The sequence below is a fragment of the Otolemur garnettii genome, unplaced genomic scaffold, assembly GCF_000181295.1.
Source record: "Otolemur garnettii isolate 467f Iridium unplaced genomic scaffold, OtoGar3 scaffold00016, whole genome shotgun sequence".
In the NCBI taxonomy this organism is placed as follows: Eukaryota; Metazoa; Chordata; class Mammalia; order Primates; family Galagidae; genus Otolemur; species Otolemur garnettii.
The window spans coordinates 10943915-10961733 of NW_003852411.1; the positions used below are offsets into that span (position 1 = coordinate 10943915).

The 17819-nt window shown below is 37.5% G+C and overlaps 1 protein-coding gene across 2 annotated transcripts in view; it reads right to left on the bottom strand.

Moving 5' to 3' along the window:
• Window positions 1-17819, bottom strand: part of DHX9 (DExH-box helicase 9) — a 54318-nt gene that overhangs the window by 9508 nt on the left and 26991 nt on the right. For both annotated transcript variants that reach the window (XM_012802666.2, XM_012802667.2), the window contains exons 13-20: window positions 13816-13957; window positions 12873-12955; window positions 8213-8369; window positions 5629-5729; window positions 3722-3935; window positions 3423-3517; window positions 3050-3123; window positions 1869-2021 (exon numbers count right to left, since the gene is read on the bottom strand). In XM_012802666.2, coding sequence (XP_012658120.1) covers window positions 1869-2021; window positions 3050-3123; window positions 3423-3517; window positions 3722-3935; window positions 5629-5729; window positions 8213-8369; window positions 12873-12955; window positions 13816-13957 — 1019 coding nt within the window. The remainder of the gene's footprint in view (window positions 1-1868; window positions 2022-3049; window positions 3124-3422; window positions 3518-3721; window positions 3936-5628; window positions 5730-8212; window positions 8370-12872; window positions 12956-13815; window positions 13958-17819) is intronic.

Consider the following 17819-nt stretch of genomic DNA (forward strand, 5'->3'; position numbering starts at 1 on the left):
AAACCATTCATGATAAACATTAACATGTGATTCCAACACTGTTGCCAAGGTTTTTACATGAATACACACACCTTATTTGTTCCTCACCCTAAGAGAAAAGAAAAACACCTTATTAAAATAAGATCAATTCACTAATGAGTAATTAGTTCACTAATGTGTTACTAATTAGTGGAATGTTTTACTCTAAGATGTTAAAAAAGTCATGTTTTCCAAATTTTGCAATCTCCTGAGTTAATTTCTGATATTCACATAAACATATACTTTCTTTCTTTTTTTTTGAGATAGAGCCTCATATCCCCCTGGGTAGAGTGCAGTGGCATCACAGCTCACAGCAACCTCCAACTCCTGGGCTCGGCTCAAGCAGTCTGCCTCAGCCTCCCAAGTAGCTGGGACCACAGGTGCCCACCACAACGCTCGGTTATTTTTTGGTTGTAGCCACCATTGTTGTTTGGTGGGCCCAGGCTGGATTTGAACCCGCCACCTTAGGTGTATAGGGCTGGAGCCTTAGCCACTTGAGCCACAGGTGCCGAGCCAACATATACTTTCAATTAAAAGGGAGCTATGTTACTAGTATAAAAGCAAATCAGAGTCCTTTTCTTCAGTGTATTTTATGTACCTTTATATACTCTGTCACCTCAATTAGTCTCTCCCACAATACTTTATTGTGATAAACACATAAATGCAAAACCCCAACTCTAGCTTTATAAACAACTGGTTAAAGGTAATGTACACTATAGGAATCTCCAGAAATACATTAACTAAAAAACAAACAAACAAACAAACAAAAAAAAAAAACCCGAAAAACTTGCTGTCACCCTAGGTAGAGTGCCGTGGCATCATAGCTCACAGCAATCTCAAACTCTTGGGCTCAAGTGATCCTCTTAATTCAGATTTTCTATTTTTAGTAGAGACGGGGTCTCAAACTCATGAGCTCAAGCAATCCACCTACCTTGGTCTCCCACAGGGTTAGGATTACAGGTGTGGGCCACCACACCTGGGCTAAAAACTTTTTTAAAGACAGGGTCTTGTTCTGTCATGCAGGCTGGAATGCTTTAGCATGATCATAGCTCATGGTAACCCTGGAACTCCCAGAGTCATGTGATTCTCTTACCTCAGCCTCCTAAGGCACCTGCCATCCCATCCTACTAATTAAAAAAATATGTATTTTTTTGTAGAGACAAGGCAAAATCTTGCTATGTTGCCCAGGCCAGTCTCAAACTACTGGCCTCAAGTGATTCTCCTGCATCAACCTCCCAAAGAGCTGGGATTACATAAATATGGTGAGTGAACCACTGTATCTAGCCTAAAAACAAAATATTCAACTCAAGAGAGATAACGAATAAGTCCCACCCACTAACTTTCCTAAAAGGGCTCTGAGGTAGAACTGGAAATGGGCAAACAACTAAAGAGACCTGAATTTCAGTGGTGCAATTAATTCCTCCACTTCTCAGGAATAGGATAAGAATTACTTAAAAGATAACATTTGAAAAACAGAAATACTCTATAAACACCCAGGTACTGTTAACTTACATTTTTCAGAAAGTTAACCATTCCGTATCAATATTCCCATTGTGTCAAAGGTATGCAGAGCCAAAATAATATCCATATATTCTACTTTAAAAAGGTTATTTTAGTTATTTAAATTGGTGTATCAACTGTGCCACCACCAATAATTTCTGGTTTCTCTTCATTTTTTCATTTCAATCTCTTTATCCAAGGTAAGCTTCCACCAATATATTTAAATGGAGGCATATGTGCTGAGTTTATTAAAATGACAGTACAGATATGGGGGGAAGGGAGTGCACACAGAGAAGGCGCACAAAGTGTTTAAAAAAAATCTTTAATCTTTATTCAAGAATTGGTCTTACCTGTCAAAACGAGCTCGGCTGCAGAGATGAAAGCAGAATCCAGGCCGTACACGGCCAGCTCGTCCTTTCCGCTGCTCAAGGTTTGTTTTAGATGCCCACACCGTAGCGTAGTTGGTCATATTATTGTGAGCAGTGAATAGTTTCACTTTCTGCCTACATAGGAAAGAGTGGTTAATTCTAAGACTGATACGTACTACAGCAATAGTACATACTTGTGATGTCTACTTGTACAAAAATAAGAATCAGTGAGTTGATTGTGTATTTCAACTTGCCAACCTACTAAAAGGCAGTAACATAAATGTGCCACTTACTAGCTGGACTGCTTTGGCCATATCATCTCACCTTTCTGTGCCTCTTTCCTCTCATCTGAAATGAGTATACTACTATTACCTACCTTCCAGGGTTTTTATTTGTAAATATTAAATGAATTAATAAATGTAAAGCATTTAAATGGGATCTGGCACATGCATGTAAATAAGTGGTAACTGTTCAAGTCACCTGTATTCTAAGTTTAGTGAAAACTTTTAGCTTATCTGTTCTAAAGGTTATGTGCTAAAATGGAGCATGTGACACATCTCATACCACATGCCTCCTCAAGCCATGCCTACATGGTCCTTTTGAACCCCTAAACAAACTCAAATTCTGCCAACATTATAGGCAATTGCTACTAAATGATTAAGAATGCCACACAATGCTATTCACCATTCCCTATAACGGACAACGGGGCACACGTGGACAGATATAATCAAGTTTCAACCTTCTTGTCCTCTCTGTGTAGCTGTATGTTTACATAATACCTCCTGGTATATTTCCCAGGCTCATCTCATACCAAATACTAACTCCTTTAACTTTTAAAGGAGTGTCCTTCAGGTAGAGTATTTGTCACGTGCTAAACACTGGTTGTCTTCATATAGCAAATAATATGCTATTATATGGCAATGGTAAAAGGGAAATGGATAAAACACTAGCAGACAAGAGCAATGGGACGCCGTCAGAGCAGTTAAGCTTTGTTACTTTCCTCTGGGTTGCCAATCACCTATTACCCTTATATAGATGCTCAGCAATTCTGAGGGTATAAGAACATAGGAGTTTAAAAAGAAGGTGTTTTGGATTCTGTTAACTGAGAAGTTGTTTCCAGCTATTAACAATGGAAAAGGCAAATGAGTTCCCTGGAAACTTACTTGCAGGAGTCAATGACATAAACAACATCATTTATGGTAATGCTTGTTTCGGCAATATTTGTGGACAAAATAACCTGCAAAGACAAAGAAATGATACAAGGAAAATTACACTCCAGAAAATATTCCTATTACATACACAAAAGGATAGATTTTGCTTCTATATGTAACAAATGACAATTACAGAAGTCTAAAAAAAAACTCACCTCATTTGCCCACTGATTAAAGAAAAACCTCCTAAGCTCAGTGACAGACTTCTTTTTCCCTCCTCAATTTAGATGGGTTACAATTTTGGGGGTAGCTCTTTGAAGGACTACAATATTTGCTTAATGTTTATGTCACTTCTAACCCCATCTCTGCAATGCTTAATATTTACCTTGGTTACTCCAATTGGTACTGGTTCAAATACTTTGCGTTGTTCCTCTCGAGGAATCTGAGAATGCAGAGGTAGAATCTGATACCTATGACTTCCTACAATGACACAAAGTGATTAAAGACTAAAAATAGGAGCTGGTTTAAAGCTGTTCTCCATTATACACACTTTGATTCAAAAACAGAGACAGTACTAAATTTTTTCATTTCATATAATGGGCTAGCAAAATAATCACTGCAAAGATTACAAGCAAAAGTATTCATTTTTCTCTCTCAAATATGTGAGAATTCAAAGACTCATACCAAAATGTGGATTCATTTCTAAATGCTTCTGCATAGTACAAATCAGATTCCAGCCAGGCAAAAAGACCAACACAGCTCCAGGAACATTGAGGGTTTCAATGTACTTAAGTAGAGATTCGATGAGTTCAAAAGGAGTTTCTTTTTCATTCAACTGAGCCATGCTCATCTTTGTTTCTGGACCATATTCATCACCACATATCAGATTGCAATTTGCCTGCAAAAAAATGGGGAGATATATAAGACTGTCTCAATCACTACAACTCATTAGGTTAGTCTTCTAGTTTTGTTCTCTATGTTCAAGTAACATCAAATGTTATTAAATTCTAGCTCACTAGTCATACAGAAGGAATTTAATTTCCAAAAAATACAGAATCTATACCAATACACTGACGTTTTCTACTGAATTTCCCCTAGGACCTGACTAAAACTGAAGGATGAACTTTTAAATTTGACACTGAAGCCTTTAACAGCACTTTTTACTAAGTATAGTCTCTTCCTCGTAACTACTAACTCTTGACTTTTTGAAATTATTTTTCTGGCTAACAAGCTACTAATGATAATCTTTGATCATTTTCATCTATTTCTGAAATACTGTGGACCATATTTTCCAAAAAGTCTACATTAGAAATAATGATAAACCATGACTTTAGTAATGAGAAACAAAGTTCTTAAAACTGGTCTTTATTTCTGTGCCAAACTTTCTAATTTGCTATTCATTGACACCCTTGCTTTCAACATCTCAGGTTTTTTATCAAATTCCACATTGCTGGTTGTTTTACAATATTCATTCTATTCAGATTTCCAGATACAACACAATTTTTTATAATTGTTTATTCAACGCTTGAATATTGAATATCACAAAATAAATGTCTTTGTTGTTTCCTCCAAGGAAGTTCTCCCTCCCTGATTTTAAGTAATACTCTATCTGGTAGTATCATTTGCCACACAGCCTTTTATCTAAAAACCTTGCTGTTTAAGCTTTATGGTACACATGGACCACCTGCAGAAGCTGTTACAATATATTCTTTTTCTTTTTGGAGACTCACTTTGTCCCACTTGATAAGAGTGCCCAACTGCTGTGACATCATAGCTCACAGCAACCTCAAACTCTTGGGCTCAAGCGATTCTCTTGTCTCAGCCTCCTGAGTAGCTGAGGCTACAAATGCCTGCCACAATGCCCAGCTATTTTTTTTTTTTTTTTTACAAACGAGGTCTCTCTCTGGCTCAGGCTGGTCTCCAACCTGTGAACTCAGGCAATCCACCGGCCTCAGGTTCCCAGAGTGTAAAAGATATCCGTGATTCAGTGTATCTGGTCTCGAGTTTCCCAGGTGCTATGGCCCATATTAAATACTTCTAAGTAGCAAAATCTTATAAAATGGACTTGTCCTTAACCATGTGTGGCCTTTAAACATCTTACTCTTTCCTTTTATTCTTGACTTTTTTTTGCCAGAGATAAAGGAATCTGGAATTTTTTGGAGTGAATTATCTTAACCGACCCAAAACGGATATTATCAGTTTTTTTAGTTTTAAGTTTTTGGTAATGCTAACTCACTGCATGCTTTTTACTAAAATCATTCTATGCATTAAAAATATTCCCATAGTGAAAATTCTTTTTTCCTTTTTTTGAGACAGAGTCTCATTATGTCACCCTTGGTAGAGTACTGTGATGTCACAGCTCATAGCAACCTCAAACTCTTGTGCTGAAGCGATTTTCTTGCCTCAGCCTCCCAAGTAGCTGGGACTACAGGAGCCTGCCACAACGCCCGGCTATTTTTTTTGTTGCAGTTGTTTAGGCTGGCCCCCGTCAAGTTCAAATCCACCAGCCTTGGTGTATGAGGCTGGCACCATAACCACTGTGCTAAGGGAACGGAGCCATATTTTGAAAATTCTTCATGAAATCTACTTACATCATCATCCTCACCACCTTCTTCATCCTTATCCTTCTTCTTCTTGTCCTTCGGTGGAGGAATAAAGTGGGTCATCTGAATGCAGTCTTCCAAAAAATACTCTGCCAGGGACAATCCAGTCAGGTAAGTAATACCAACTTCCAGCATAAAGCAGTCTTAAACTCATTTGCTAATTCATGAATTCAACATAATCTTAATACCCTCGATCTTTTACAACCGAGAAATGCAGTAACAATAGCCTTTTTCCTGATCAAACTCAAGTGTTTTTCTCAGTTAGACTGTGAAGAGTAAGGCATCTATATATGCTCCCACACAGCCAACTGGGCTAACTTCTGTGTACAATAATCAACCAAATATTCATGAAATGAATGCCCACTGTGCATGAACACTGTGGTACACTCTCTGTACAGTGCAAAAGTTATACATGGAAAGAAATAACTAATATTTACTACAACAATATACCATAGTCTATTCCACCTCTATCAGAATGTGCAATAAAATGGGTTACTTTTAGTTGTTTCTGAAAAAGGATCTCAATGCAAATATTGGAAGATCTGCTGATCAAGTGAGCCTCAGATTCTCTTAGTATTTCTATAATCAAAATATTTCCTCTCTATATCCTAAGAACTCCAACGTATCATTCTTATCACATCATATTAAGGGTACATACTGTCAATATGACTTATTAATAATGATGTTACACTCGGTCACTGAGGTAGTGTTTGCAAAGTTTCTCCTCGTAAAGTTACTCTTTTCTCAACCCTTTTCATACTTCTTCAGAAACAAGTTATGAAGCACAGCTCACTCAAGCTGTGCTTAGGGAGTTAAGTCTCATTTGTTTGAGGGAAGAGAATAATATCTACATAAATTATTTGGAATTTTGCGAAAGAAATTTGTCACTGTTCTCCGTTTATTTACTAAACCTCTTATCAGTATAGACTCACAGATATTTACACTTAGGATTTAATCTAATACTATGTTATTTTTTGTTCAAACTATTTCAGCTTTGGCCATTGGGAGCTCTTTCAGGTGAGCTCCTGTGTCCCTTTATCCCCATCACTGTGGGCTTCTTTTAAGCACTTCCTTACTTTAATGCTCAAGACATTCTGGGCTCCTTTTGTATATTCCCTCAGTCCCAGATAGCTATCTCCAAGGATGTCTGGTTTATTTAACTGGAAAATGGTTATTAGAAACAAGATCTGGATACTGGGCACATGCTATTAGGGTGTCACTGCTTCTAGGAACACTCAGCAGATGAGAGGTAGGCAAAATATGCTACGTATACTAATGTATACATAACATTTATCTACAATTAATCCTATACCCACCTGTGTATCATTATTTATTTTTTTGGAGACAGAGTCTCACTATGTTGCCCTATTGGTAGAGTGCTGTACACCTTGGGCTTAAGTGACTCTCTTGCCTCAGACACCCAAATAGCTGGGCACCTGTCATAATGCCCGGCTATATTTTTATTGCAGTTGTCATTTCTGTTTTAGCAGGCCCAGGAGGGGTTCAATCCTGCCAGCCTCAGGGTATGTGGCCTGTGCTAGAACCACTGTATTATGGGTGCCAAGCCAATGTTATCTATATTTAGCCAAATACAAGTTTATATTGCTGTCTCCAACCACAATCTAGTACCATATAGTTCATTTTATCCATCTCCCCTACTCATCCGTGACTCTAACAGTAAAAAACCTGGCTCCCACAATCTACCACCCATTTACTTGTTTTTGTAATCCTAGTACACATGTACAGCAATTTTAAAATTACTAACCTGAATCACTATGAAATACATTGGCTTTTACTTCAGAGTTACCCTCACTTGTGCATTTCAAAAATGAGCATCTGGCAACTTATACTGCTAATCTTTTAGTTGCTTTTCATGTCCTCCATTGGATTGTGTTATAATTCATTTTTTTCTAAGACAGCTACCAGATGACTCTTAGAAAATGGTGATAATAAAAATCTCCAAAGAAACTAAATGTAAGCTCTTATCAGAAATACTACTCTTAATCTTATTTCAAAATCTGCTTACTCTGAGGATTCATTCTCTTGTTAATCTGGCTGCTTACACTTTATAGTACTTCAGAAGAATGCCCATAGAGCCATAGTGATTTATATGTGATGGTATACTATAATTTTAAAGACCTGGAAGCTTACTGGATATGTAAACTCCTCAAGTAGTGAATGAAACTGGAGTAGCTGGACTAAAATCATAGGCAAGCAACTCCCCCCAAATGTTATGATGCTCTAAGTTGATACTCTAATTGGGCCAATATCTTAAATATCCTTTACACTAGGCGTCCTCAAACTACAGCCCGCGGGCCACATGCAGCCTGCCTAGGACATTTATCCGGCCCACTGGGTGTTTTTGTTGCCACTGCCTGTCCTGCTTAGCAGCCAACTCGTCCCGGGGCCCGCATCCTGCCCTCCAATGGTCTGAGGGACAGTGAACTGGCCCCCTGTTTAAAAAGTTTGAGGATGCCTGCTTTACACTCTAATTCCAATCCCAGGATTTAAAAAATCCAAATCCTACTACATAAGAGATGTTCTTCTTCCTACCCCATCCCACAATATTTACCTTGAACTGGAAAAGTCCTCCCATAAACTTCAATGATGGGGCAATTGAAGAAATATTCACAGAACATGCTAGTATCAATAGTAGCAGACATAAGAACGATGCGAACTTCAGGATAAGCCTGAACCACATCACGCAGTACTACCATAAGGAAGTCAGTCTGTTAAAACAGAAAAACAAAATTTTAAAAACTACATGAAAGTTTGTACAACAGATATACCTAAAAGGTTTTTAGCCATCAGTGAAATTAGTACAAGAAACAAAGGGTTACAGTGGGACACAGTAACAGAATTCTTAAGAACTATAAGCTAATAACTATAGGAAAAGTGCACACTACTATCTGGATGGGGGAAGGGAATGAACTAAAAAAAATCATTAGTGAGGGCAAAGAATCACCTCGAATTTTTCAGTGAAGTTTAAATTTGTAGGTGTACAACTTCAGCAGAAAGGGTAAAAAAAAAAATCACAATTAAGTCAAAAATCAATTACAGTATAAACATCTGTAAAGTTGATTTTTAAAATCTTGAGAAGATCACATTTGGTTCATTCAAACAAAATAATGGCCAAGGATTTATTTTTTAAAAAATGAGCACCTGTGGCTCAGTGAGTAGGGCACAGGCCCCATATACCGAGGGTGGCGGGTTCAAACCCGGCCCAGGCCAGACTGCAACAAAAAATAGCTGGGTGTTGTGGTAGGCACCTGTAGTCCCGGCTACTCAGGAGGCTGAGGGAGGAGAATCACCTAAGCCCAGGAACTGGAGGTTGCTGTGACACCACAGCACTCTACCAAGGTCAATAGAGTGAGACTCTGTCTCAACAAACAAACAAACCCCCCACAAAAATGTAATTCATCCATCAACCCACCAATATGAAAGCTAGAACTCTGACAAACCTTTTATCTGGCTGAGTGATCCCCTCTCATCCCTCTCTATCTCCCTCAACTACTACCATCCAGAGCCTCATATTTATTATTCCTTTCTCATCTCCAGCTCATCTTTATGAATACCTAAACACACACATTTTTAGAGATGGGGTCCTGCTATGTTGCCCAGGTTGGAGCATTGTGGCTCTTCACAGGTATGACCACAGAGTGCTAGTTGCAGCCACAAACTCCTGAGCTCAAGTGATCCTCCCACCTTGGCTCCATGAATAACTAGGACTATAAGCTTGTGCTCCACACCTGGCTGAATTTTTAAATTTACTTTTTCGTACTTTTGTGGGAATGCATCTTTTATTTATTGTTTGGGATTTTCTTTTCCACATAGTATAACAATACTAAGATTCAATCATACATGTTACTACAGTCTGTCTGATGATTATTTAATATCACCGTAAGTGAAGATACCAAGTTAAGTCACTTTATCTTTTAAGTATCTGGGTTGTTTCCAGAATTTTACTAACATGAACATTTGCTACTGTCAACGTTCTTGTTGATGTATCCTTATACATACACACACACAAACACACACACAGTATGTCTAGTTTCTATGAATAAGTGTAGGTATGGAATTGCTGAGCTATATGATATCTAACTATTGGAATTCAGAAGATAACGCTAATCTTCCTTAAATGGTTTCATTATTTACATATCCCCCTGAACAGTGGACAAGAGATCCTGCTGATCCACAAGTTCTCCAACACTTGCTATGGTCACTGAAGTTCAAGCAGTACCCCACTGTGATCTTGATCTGTACTTTCCAGTTCCTCAATGAGACTGAGCACCACCATGTTTATCAGTCAAATATTTCCTCTTTCATAAAATGGCTGGATTTATTTTTTTATATTCTGAGTCATCTGAACTTTTCCTACAAATCTTGTAGCAGTTATTTACATATTTCTATACTAATGTATTAAAATGTTCTAGCTTGTGGTTTTCCTTAAATTATCTTTCAAGGAAATAATCTTAAGTTTAATATAAACAAGTATACACATCTTTTATTTCACGGTTAGTGCATTTTATGTTTAAAGAAATCCTTCAATCCTTTACTGTACTGCCCAATACAGTAGCCATTAGCCACATGTACCTACTGTGCACATAAAATGTGACCAACTGAACTTGAAATGTGCTTTAAGTGTAAAAAATATATCAGATTTTGTGAAAAAACAAAATATCTCATTAATATATTTTACTATATGTTGAAAGTATTTTAGATATTCTGGGTTAAATAAAATATATTAAAATTAATTGGCCTAGCGCAGTGGCTCATGCCTGTAATCCTAGCACTCTGGCAGGCTGAGGCAGGTGGATTGCTTGAGCTTAGAAGTTCAAGACTAGCCTGATCAAAAATGAGACCCCGTCTGTAAAAACAGCTGGGCATCTAGCTACTTAGGAGGCTGAGGCAAGACAATCACTTAAGCCCAAGAGTTTGAGGTTGCTGTGAGCTATGTTGCTATTGCACTCTACCAAGGGCAGCAGTGAGACTGTCTCAAACACACACACACACAAAACAAAACAGTCCTCAATCTACCTGAAGTTAATTTGTCTATTTATTTAGTTATAAAGTAGAGATCTAATTAATTTCAATACTTCCTTAGGGATGGCCTTTTCTTTCATGTTCCATTTATTTTATTTTATTTTATTTTTTTAAAGACAGAGTCTCACTTTATCACCCTCAGTAGAGTGCTGTGGTGTCATAGCTCATAGCAACCTCCAGTTCCCAGGCTTAGGCTTCTCTTGCCTCAGTCTCCTGAGTAGCTGGGACTACAGGCACCTGCGACCATGCCCGGCTTTTTTGTTGTTGTTGCAGTCTGGACGAGGCCAGTGTGAACCAACCACCCTTGGCATATGGGGCCGGCGCCCTACTCACTGAGCAATAGGCGCTGCCCCCATTCCATTTATTGAATAGTCCATTTCTTTTCCTACTGACAGGCCACCATTATCTTACACTAAAGCTGTGTATAGCAGTCCACACAAAATCTGCTTCTGTATCCTGCAGTATTCCATCAAACTGCCAATCCATGTATCACACTGAATTATTATAGCTTCAAAATATTAGTTAGTCCTATTATCTGTACAGCAAGACTCTCCATTCTGCTTTTCTTTTGAAGCGGTGGTTATTTTTGGTCATAAAACCTTTAAGTATTTATAATCAGCTTATCAAGTTCCATGGAAAATCCTGCTGGGATTTTGATTAGAACTGCATTCAAACTATGGATCAACTTGGGAAGAACTGATACCTACATGATATCAAGTGCTTCTATATATGAACATGATCTATTCATTTTTTAGTGTTTCACAATAAAATTTATTTCTCCTGTACCGGTCTTTTATGTCTTTTTTAACTTATCCTTAAGTACTAGACATTTTGACTATTGCCAATGTGTCTTCTTTTTAGTTATTTTCTAGTTAAGTCAATTAGAAAAAAAAAGATAAGTTTCTAAGCAATTATAAATGGAAAAACTTTGTCTTAATGAATAGCTACATTTCTGATTTAAAAGCCACGAAGCTGGGAGGCCAAAGTAGGAGGATCACTTGAGTTCAGGACTTCCAAGTGGGCAAAGTGAGACCCTGTCTCTACTAAAAAACAGAAAAATTAGCTGGGCATGGTGTTGTATGCCTGTAGTTCCAATTAATCAGTGAGCAAGACTGAGGCCATAGTGTATGTATATATACACACACACTTTTTTTTTTTTGAGACACGAGTCTCACTTGGTCACCTTGGTAGGGTGCCATGGCATCTTACCACACAGAAACCTCAAATTCTTAGGCTCAGCCTTCCAGGTAGCTGGGACTACAGGCACCTGCCATAGCGCCTGGCTATTTTTTAAGAGACAGGGTCTCACTCTTGCTCAGGCTGGGCTTGACACTGTGAGGGCAGGCAATCCACCACCCTCAGCCTCCTAAGCGCTGGGATTACAGATGTTATTAGCCATTACACCCAGCTTAAAAAAAAAAAGCATGATGAACTATCCAAACTATTTTTACCTCCTTTAGGGTCAACTAAGGTCTAAACTGCCAAAACTAAAGATGATTAACTACAGCAGCCATTAAATTTCTGACGAGGAACTCTAAAGAACGCTTTTAGTAAAAAGAAAAAAAAAACAAAACCACTGTTAGCTTAGTGACAGTTTGAATGAGGCTACTGTTCATGTACTAACACCTTGGAAAGAGACTATACTTAATTTGGATACAATCACACACTTATAGAAAGTTAATTTTATACAGGTTTTGTCAAGGACCAAAAGTAGGAGGGGTGGGAAATAAATTCTAGATTCTTCTTAACTCTTAGCACAATTAACATTTAATAATTATCAGAGGTGCAAATATCCAAAAGAGACACTGTCAATTATGTAAATGAAAAATTATAAAATTCACAGGAAAATCTTCCAATTCACAGAAAAACTAATCGTCATAAAAATTCCATCAGCTATGCAGTCATCAATCATTAAGTTGCTAAATTATGCCAGTTGTCATTGATCACTAGTTATACATCACAATGAAACATCTTTTTAAATACGCTTTCTTGGAGTTTAATAAAGAAAAAAGTTGAATGGTTTCACTAAAAAAAAAGTTCAACATCTTAGTGAATGACATTCATTGTTTTCAAAGATAAACAATGTAAGTTGTGGAGAATGGGAAAATAAAGCAAAGATATTCTACTTTAACTTTTTCCATTTAAAAATAGTATCAGTAGTACCTTACTGTAACTATTAATTTACTTACGTTAATGTCTCTTTCGTGTATTTCATCTACAATTACATGACTGATTCCTCGAATGCCTGCTTCTAATTTTCTTAGGAGAACACCTTGGAAAGAAAAATCAGAGCAACAACTAGAGATGTTTCTATGTTAATTAGACAAAAGTAGAAAGTTATACAGGAAAAGTTCAAACATACTAATTTTTACATAATCCACTATACTTCAACTGATATAACCCCAGCATCATTTTAAGAAATAATCGACTTCAATTGATATAACCTTAGCATCATTTCAGGAAACAATCATCTGTATATTTAAATTATTAAAAAGGTGATAGTTTATTATAAAATACATTTGGTTTTCACTGACTTCATGATTTCATTTTCTTTTAAGTTATAACAACTAAATAGGCACATAATACTTTTTATGAAGAAAAAAAGTGCCAAAAGTCCCATTTAAAAAGAATTCTGAGATTGGCTCATTCTTCTCTTTTCTTTCTTTTTTTTTTTTGAGACAGAGCCTCAAGCTGTCCCCCCGGGTAGAGTACCGTGGACCATGGCATCACAGCTCACAGCAACCTCCAACTCCTGGGCTCAAGCGAGTCTCCTGCCTCCGCCTCCCAAATGGCTGGGACCACAGGCACCTGCCACTACGCCTGGCTATTTTTTGGATGCAGCTGTCATTGTTGTTTGGTGGGCCCAGGCTGGATTCCAACCTGCCAACTTATGTGTATGTGGCTGGCGCCTTAGCCACTTGAGCCACAGGTGCCAAGCCTGGCTCATTATTTTCAATCATTCTGTTCTGTCACCAAATTTTCTTTTCACCAAAGTCTCACTATGTTGCCACCATTGGTGGTGCCGTAACGTCACAGCTCAAAGCAACCTCAAACTCTTGTCACCAAGTTTTCTTTATAAACACCATAATACAAGTATCAACACTAAGTGAAAAATCAAAACACATCACTGACCTACAGTACAAAACATTATACTGGCATGAGGACGAGGAAGTATAGACTCAAATCGAACACTGTAGCCACAGCTTTTTCCAGGTTCTTCTCCTCTCTCATACGCAACTCGTTCTGCCACAGAAACTGCGCTGATTCTTCTAGGCTGAGATAGAAAAAAATAAGCAATTTTAAACCCCCCATAAAATAACAATTACACTTGTTTATTAGGCTATTTAAATTAGTATAATTTGTCCTACAGTCAGCTGAGTAACAGGTAATGACATGTTTAGAGATCTTCAAATTTTTCAAAAATCAGCATAGAAATATCACTGTTTAATTCTATGACACATACTTTAAAAAGGCGGATTTTCATCTTGTATATATAGTGAGTCTATAGTTTTTATATAGTAAAATTTTGTTATTGGCCCCTCTTTTTTTGGGATGGGGCGACAAAGGTCTAGTTTTGTTGCTTGAGCTAGAAAGGCAGTAGCACAACCATAGTTCACTGTAACCTCACACTCCTGGGCTCAAGGGATCCTTCTGCCTCAGCTTTCCAAGTAGGTGTGACTACAGGAGCATGCCCCCAAGCCCAATTCATTTGTCTTTTTTTTTTTTTTTGGTAGAGATGGAGTCTCAAAGTGTAAGGATTACATGGGCGGGCCATTGTGCCTGGCTGGTTTCATTCTTAAATATTCAGAGAATATCCAATAGAAATTCAAATATTCCAACAGAAAAGGGGGCAAAGCATACCTACGAGGATTTTTGAGACAAAGCCTCAAGCTGTCCCCAGGGGAGAGTGCCCTGGCATCACAGCTCACAGCAACCTCTAACTCCTGGGCTCAAGCCAGTCTCCTGCCTCCGCGTCCCAAGTAGCTGGGACCACAGGCGCCCGCCACAACACTTGGCTATTTTTTTTTGGTTCCAGCCATCATTATGGTTTGGTGGGCTCGGGCTGGATTTGAACCCACCACCTTAGGTGTATGTGGCTGGCACCTTAGCCACTTGAGCCACAGGGGCCGAGCCAGGGGATTTTTTTTTTTAACTGCCTATCACACTAAAAACATACTTTTAGGAACTTATTCAACTGAGATGTATGGGAACCTGGAATGTGAACAACTGCCTTCCTTGCCATATCTACTGTGTCTCATTAACTTATCAACTCATTAATCAAAAATCCATCGTACTTCTGTGTCAGGTACCACAGAAAGTGCTAAAGACAGAAAACTGAATAACATCACTTCTATATTTGATAAGCTTACACAGCAGGGAAAACTGAATGTATATGATTCTTTCCAGTAAAAAATGTGCAGAACCCTTAAGAGGAATGCCACAGGTTAATGTTTTAAGTGTTGAACCTTGATTTTTAAGAAAAATTTTCTGTAAGTGTACAAAATAATCTTTACTTGGTAGATATGACAGCCATTATGATATGCTTTAGGAACAGCTTAAGAGGCACACAAATTATTATAGACTGCTTTTAAATTGCCTTGGATTTAATTTTGTCAAAGTTCCTGATTACAGGTGGAATTTTTAGGTCCTTCAGAAAGCCATTTCTGAATTTTATATTTACTTAGGAACCTACATGATACTCCACATTATGACAAGACTATTTAGGAAACCAGAGGCTATTATGATCACAAATGAAAATTAAAAACCTGAACAACTTCCTTAGAACTATTAATATCTTCTGAACTAATAGAAAACATGATTTAGTTCCTGTATCCCTTTTAAGAATCCCTTAGACTATGGGGCTACTAACAAACATAGGTATATAATTACCCATTCATATTTACCCTGCCTATAAGCTTAAGAGACTGAAAGAAGCCTTGACCTTCATATAATTTTCCTGAGCTTACTAATAATCTATCCGGTTTATGTGCTCCGACTTTCTAAAAACTATGGTAGCTTTTATTCATCATTATCTTCTTTGTACTAAACTATCTTTTTAGTACATTTATCAAGCAATGGATAAAGATTTTCCCGCCTAAGCCACTGTTTTCAATTACTCCTCAATTTCAGCTTTTAAATAGGAAAATATCAGAAATTCAACACCTGTAAACCAAACTGACTGCTTAAGTATTACATCTTATGTGTGGACATACTTATCCATCACAGATGTAATTAGTGACAACACAATGAGGTATAGACATAGTGCTATGCTGCACTAACTTAAATAATAGCACTACATGAAGAAAAGAGATCTGTATCTGTTCATCAAGACAGGAGTTCTACTATATACTTCAGTCAGGGAATGTGAACCCAACATTTCTGGGCCCTTTCAAAAAGTTGTTTGCATTCTATAAGCAACAGATTTAAATGCTTGACACTCTTATCCCCCTTTTCTACTATTTTGTCAGTCTAGTAGGTTTTTCTTTTTTCTTTTTTAGTACTTCTAATCACTAGCTTCTAGAAGAACTTCAAATATTTGACAACGTGAAGCTTTTATGTCTATCTTTATAGTCCAGCTTTCCCCTAAAATAAAATGAATACAGGCAGTAGATGGTCATCTCTCTAAGCAGTTATCTGACTACCCCCCCCCAAATGCCTTGCAATCCAAGAAAGCTATGATAAAGGTTACAAATCTAATTTAACTCAATGAAATAATCAAATGAGTGAATAAAGGTATATATGTACAAGTATGTTCATTCTAGCATATACATTCAAAATACTCAAAATAATCTTTTAAACTCCATCATTTAAGAATAAAATAGAGATCATCAAACTACTAAAAAAATCATACTGGAGGTTGGAGGTGGTATGCATACACTACATATAAAATCTGAAAGGATAAATGACAAAATAAAAATCATTACTTCTGGGTAAGCAGGATCCTGAGTGGGCTTTGGTTTTAGAAAATTATCCTATTCTTTTTTTTTTTTTTTGAGATGGAGCCTCAAGCTATCCCCCTGGGCAGAGTGCCATGGCATCACGCTCACAGCAACCTCCAACTCCTGGGCTCAAGCAAGTCTCCTGCCTCAGCCTCCCAAGCAGCTGGGACTACAGGCGCCCGCCACAACGCCTGGCCATTTTTTTTGGTTGCAGCCATTATTGTTGTTTGGCGGGCCCGGGCTGGGGATTCGAACCTGCCACCTTAGGTGTATGTGGCTGGCGCCTTAGCCGCTTGAGCCACAGGCGCCGAGCCAAATTATCCTATTCTTAATGTTTTCCCACAAGGTATATGTATTACTCTTATAGTCAGAAAAGGTAATTTTCTAACCTTACATATATCTGATCTCATTTTTAGAAAGTTTTTTAATTATTAAAATTTGTCTGTATCTCAAAATATTAAGGGTGCAATTCTCTAATTCTTACCATGATTTTTAGCTCATTACTAATACTCACAAGATAGGTACTCTGTGTGGGATTAACAGCACTGCTTAATGTGAAAGGGTACTCAAGAATGTCTAAACACTTCTCAGACTGCATGCTACCTGTAGCCTATGAAGATGTCTACTTATGCCTTAGATTATCTACCCTGTTTCCTTTGATCTTTGGTGCTTCAATATTTATTACTGTCCCACAGTAAATAAATATAAGGCAAGGTTCACAGGTAAAATACCTACCTACACATGCAGAACTACTTTTTCAATACTTAACTATTTTTCTCTTAACTATTCTATAGAATACAGAAATATTCTATTCCTCAAATATCTAAAGACTATACACACTTCAACAATAATCATAATTAACATTTGTGTAACATAATAAAAACCATGGCTGCATGTATTCTTACTCATGCTTCAGAACAAGAGTACCGATCTTTTTTCCCCTATTCCAACAGATAGAACACGAGCTCAGAGGTTACTTTCCCCAAAATCATATAAGTGACTTAAGATTTACATTCAAATTTTCCTTACTTCCAATGTAATCTTTTCTCCAATTATTGTCCCTTTATTGTTATAACTTTGCTATATGTGGATTAATATGTTAAAAATACAATAACTAGCTTAGAAAGCATGAGATGAAAACAAGTGATAATGTTAAGTCATTCCAACAGAATTGTTCATTGTCCTCCAGGATATGAG